The following is a 5,308-nucleotide window of genomic DNA, read 5'->3' on the forward strand; positions in this document are numbered from 1 at the left end:
TTATTGTAATTTGAGCACAATTCATTTTAATCAGTTATTGCTCCTTAGTTTTTATTTGTGTGCAAAGCTGTTTATCTCAGCTTTGCACAATAATTTCCATGTACCCAGGCACACAAATTGCAACTAAAGATATAAACTTACACAAGGCGTATTACATAAACTGAGAGATGTAAGGCAGGTGCTCTCACAGTATTGAAAACACAGTTAAAGTCTGTTCAATGCACATTTTTAGGTGCTGTTTAGTTGGTAAATAATCCAATGACTTTAACTTAGAGCTATTATGAAGACAGGAATATAAGTAAAAAAGTAAAGGAAAAGAAAAAAAAGGAGAGGTTGCAAAGAAAAAGAACTAAAACCTAGAAGTTTGATTGGCTGGGTTCGTGTACACTGTATTTTCTCATAAATGTGAATTAGGTATGACATTTGTAATGACGAAAATCCCTAGAAACACCCAGTGCTTATTTCTTTGTTTTTGAAAGGTAGCATTCATCCTGGCAAAGGGAGGCCTGTGACTTAGTCTCAGTCCGAAAAAAATGGCCATTGATCAAAGCAAACAGTACCAAATGAGAAAAGATTTATCTTCTTTAAAATGCTAAGACCCTCTTATGCTTTAAAACTCTAAATAATATGCTGTAAACTGTCTTTTTGCAACAAAAACACACAAACTGCAAGTAAATCACCCCTAAAAAGAGGTGTAGCTCCTTTCAACAAGCTAATACAACATAGCAAGTGTATTTCCAGACAGGAATAGTAACTTTTATTACAAATATTATAGAGTTACTGACCCTCTTGTGTTGTCTTCCACACTCAGACGACTTCTCCTCTGTTGCCGTCTGTACCGCAGTCCTCAAAAGAGCTCTCGAATCTGTTGGGAAAAAAGAAAGATAAGAGAAAAGACACAACACTACCCTCTGCTGGAATACAACCGGAATTACTTGATATTTTTTGTATGTAATAGCTTGTTTAAACGTCATTATTTTTAATCAGTTTGATAAAATAATTCACACATGAATAAAGAGAAATATCCAATTATCCTTAAGGTGGTTTTAAAAGGAGAGGTTAAGAGTAAAATTAAAGCCTGAAGGTGTGTTGAATGCACTCATGGTGTCATCCTTTTCTTATGCGGACAGTCTTCCTCCATCCCTCATCATCAGCATCATTTCCTTCAGATGCTCCGCCGCGTTAGCTTCGACTAAACGGGGACACTTTGAGACCGCAGAGCCCTCCTGGCGTCTTTAAACTATATCATAAAAGTATGATTCTTGGTGTAAAATAATACTTAAAAGACGAATATAGACAGAAGCTTCTCTTTAGCTAGGTTAAGTTAAGCTAGTGGTTAGCAAGAGGACCGTTTCCAACGGCTGCGGCACGCGCCACATCCCAGCCACGACAGGTCTCTAATGTTAAAACAATTGTATCAGCTCACTTTTGTCTCCATTTGGTTTTTCTAGATGCCCAGCGTGACGGTGAAGGATGTCAACCAGCAGGAGTTTGTTAAGGCATTGTCAGCTTTCCTTAAAAAGTAAGTAAAACAAAGCGTAAAGCCAGACTTTCTGTGTCACCAACCGCCAGTCCGTCACCCAGTCTGATGTATGCTAACTCTAATGACATAACAAACATTATGGGATGTGTTTCCTTATTTATAATTGAGGGAGGGAATATTAAAATATATATTTTTAAGTAAACAAATTCTTCTTCTTCTTCTTCATTATTATTATTATTATTATTATTATTATTATTATTATTATTATTATTATTATTATTATTATAATAATTATTATTATTATTATTATTATTTCCTAAGTATTTCTCTCAAAGGTTTGTTTACAAATCGAAGATATTTGTATTTGTAGACTTTATTCTCTTTTTCCTTGTCATAAAAAAGTTTGTCCATTCATCCAATTGAATTCAATTTATTTATGTAGCGCAAATTCACAACACCTCAACTCAAGGCACTTAAATGAAGTTATTTTTATTGTTATTCCTACATTCTAATTGATCCTAGTTATCAAACAGTGCAGTAAACTCAGTTAATTATTCAAATCAGTTAAAAAAGGTTTCTGTCTAAGGAAGCTCACCAGATTGTAACAACCTGCAAACTTGCAAAAAGTGAAATGATTTGATCTACACAGTTTTTTTTTAAGAAAGTATAGTACAGAATCCATGTTGTTTATATAATCTTTGCTGATTCTCAATAAAAACAGTTTTGTTAGGTGAAACTTGATTCAGTTTTATTAATTTGCAGTTTTTAAGGACATTGTTCAACTATTAAATAAAATATATTTTTTTATTTCTTTAGTTCTTTAGTATACATCTTTTGGACTCCATTATGGTAAACACTCTGTCTTTTGTCTTGTTTGTGAGTAGATTTAGTAACTCTCAGTCGCTTTCCATGCAATTATCATTGATTTTGCTCTCATTTCCCCTTAATAAACGGTCATCTAGCTGCAATAAAACATAAAATATGCTCTTGTTGTAAACCGTGAAGCATAAATAAAGTATTTATTTAAATTTGAGGACATTCATCCCCTTTGTTTCTTTGCTGATTAACCTAACAATACACATCTATGCTGTACATAACATAATATTTATCCATATTATGCTAAAACAAAATTTCAGATCTGGGAAACTAAAGGTCCCAGAGTGGGTCGACACTGTGAAGCTGGCCAGACACAAGGAGCTAGCTCCCTGTGATGACAACTGGTTTTACACCAGAGCAGGTTGGTTACTATTCACCCAACTGGACTGGGCCACACGCTGTACCAGATCCAATTTTAATTGATTATTTGGATAATTATTTTTTTTTTCTTTTCTGTGTTGGACTTCTCATAAAATTACTACTTCATTATCCTAATATTACAACTGTATTCTTGTAACATTAGGATTTTATGTGGACTTTGGACCTGAATCCAAAGTCCACATAAATAGAAGGTTGTCAAACAAGATGGCCGCCCTCTTAACTATGGAAACCCAAGGAGGACATTGGTGGAAAAGAAACACATTTTCTAAAACTTAAACCTTCGAAACACAAAAATTTGATTAAATCAATCAATTTAATTTATCACCCAGAAATGGCTATAAATTGTATTGAAAGCTTTAATAAAATACTCCATCCATCCATATTTAAGTAATATTTGATATGTTTTGTTTTTAATTGTGCCACTTTTGGACCTCCGTTGATGTGTTTAGGTTAGTCCAAATGTGCATTTTGGGGTTTGTAATCAGATCTTAACAGTAACAATATAAATAATTGATTACAATAAGCAAAACAGAAAGAAAATCATTAGTGAAATTAACTATTTACGCATCCCCTCTTCACTCACTACTAAAGAAATCACAACTGTTATTTGTCCAGCTTTTATTTTAAATGTGAGGATTTATTTGATATAAATTGGCTTTAACATAATGAGTTGATGTTTAATTTCACTTTATTTTGCATCCTGACAGTAAATATGTCAGGAAATAGCCAGTACATATTTATTTTATTTTTCCCTCCTCTCTAGCATCCACAGCCCGCCACCTCTACCTGCGAGGAGGAGTGGGAGTGGGCGCCATGATCAAGATCTATGGAGGCCGCCAGCGGAACGGCGTATGCCCCGCCCACTTCACCGTGGGCTCCAGGAACGTAGCGAGGAAGGTCCTTCAAGCCCTGGAGGGCCTCAAGATGGTAGAGAAAGATCCCAATGGGTAAGACAGGAAAGAAAAGAAAATCTTGGTCAATAGTTTGCCAATCTTTATCAAAATATGGATGCTTTTTCACTCATTCTCTGTCCAGTTATTGACTCTTAACGACAGAGTATTAGGGCCAGACTAAGAGATTTATTTATTTTTTTAAATTATGACAATAAAGGAATCAGCGTCTAATCTTTAACATTTTACAGCGGTCGTCGACTTACTCCTCAAGGTCAGAGGGATTTAGACAGAATCGCTGGACAGGTGAGGTTTTCCATGATAAATATATTTTGAATTTTATAAATATGTATAAATGTATGTGCTGCTTTAATGTGTCAAACTTAATTGTATAAAAAAATAATCTTTGCTTCTGTCTGTTTTTACACTGCAAAAACACAAAATCTTACCAGATGTTTTTTTTTTTTTTGTTTAGTTTCTAGAGGAAATATCTTAGTGCACTTGAAATAAGACAAACTAACTCACAACTAACTTTTCAGCAAGGCATAGGAGTTGATTTTAAATAAATAATGCATTAATATTGATGAAAAAGTTCTAGTGATTCACTCATATCAAGACATTTTTCCTATTTTATAAGTGAAATAAGCTGCCAATGGAACTATCACTTTTTTATTAATGTTAATGAATTATTTACTTAACAATCTCCTCTATCTTAGTAAAAAGTTACTTTAAGTTAGTTTTGTCTTATCTCAAGTGCACTAAGATATTTCCTGTAGAAGCTAACCAAAATAATCTGGTAAGATTTAGTGTTTTTGCAGTGTATTTTTGATAATTATTAAGTAAATGATAGAAGTGATGTCTTATGTTTTATCAGGCTTCAGCCTTTGCGCCCAATTAGTGGTTGTGTATTATTAAATTCTGAAATTAAAATACTATATTTTCAGAAATGTTTTATTTTTTGTGCAACATAAAAACTAAAGTGATCATATTTTATTTTATTTGTCTTATTTTAGAGAAAATAATTTTTTTTAAAAGATATAACAAGCTGTGGGCGCTCACACTTGGCCTGTGGTATTTGCTGCCATGTTGTCTCTAAGAAACTGTTAAACCGTCTTTAGGATGTTGGACACTTTATATTTATTGCTTTCTTGTCCTTTTGTGTGTTCAGGTCGCCTCTGCAAACAAGAAACAGCGAAGTTTACAAAGCGCCGCCTGAGGAAAGCGCCCAGAGCGCGTACGCCGTGTTTATTCACTTTTTTATTTGCTTGTCTTTCCATATCAGCCTGGTTCCCACTCTGTCCAAGGCAGCAGAAAGAGATGCATGAGTCTGAAGTTCAGCTGAACTTGTGAACCAATATAAAGTATAAACAAGCATTAGCATGTTAAAGTTGTTGCTCTCCACCAAGAAGCTGTGAAAAACGGAAAATAAAACAAATGCAACGGACCCAAAAACATGTTTTACTCTTTCGAACAGCTTTGTCTGCAGAAAATTATGCATATTGTTGATTTGGCTACACTAAAAGCTGATCAATAAATGTATTTGTCCTGTCAGCACTAATATCTGGTGATCTGTTTTTCTGTGGAAATATTCAAAACATGTTAAGTTGTATTCCGAGTAAAGGTAAAGGACTAAGAAAATTAAATTAAATTGTTTTAATTTTGAATAGTGACAAAGGGG

At 33.9% G+C, this 5,308-nt stretch overlaps 1 protein-coding gene across 1 annotated transcript; it reads left to right on the forward strand.

Annotated features, from left to right (window-relative positions):
* The first annotated feature begins 1,101 nt into the window (after nucleotides 1-1,101).
* On the forward strand, nucleotides 1,102-4,996 carry LOC106919957 (small ribosomal subunit protein eS19). The gene is given in 7 exon segments (XM_088010308.1): nucleotides 1,102-1,161; nucleotides 1,163-1,267; nucleotides 1,452-1,522; nucleotides 2,620-2,720; nucleotides 3,504-3,687; nucleotides 3,882-3,936; nucleotides 4,799-4,996. Coding segments are annotated over 7 exon segments (624 nt in total). The 3' UTR covers nucleotides 4,847-4,996.
* The last annotated feature ends 312 nt before the right edge of the window (nucleotides 4,997-5,308 follow it).

This window comes from Poecilia mexicana, unplaced genomic scaffold (genome assembly GCF_051168715.1).
Source record: "Poecilia mexicana isolate PSO_F unplaced genomic scaffold, ASM5116871v1 scaffold_11, whole genome shotgun sequence".
Lineage (NCBI taxonomy): Eukaryota > Metazoa > Chordata > Actinopteri > Cyprinodontiformes > Poeciliidae > Poecilia > Poecilia mexicana.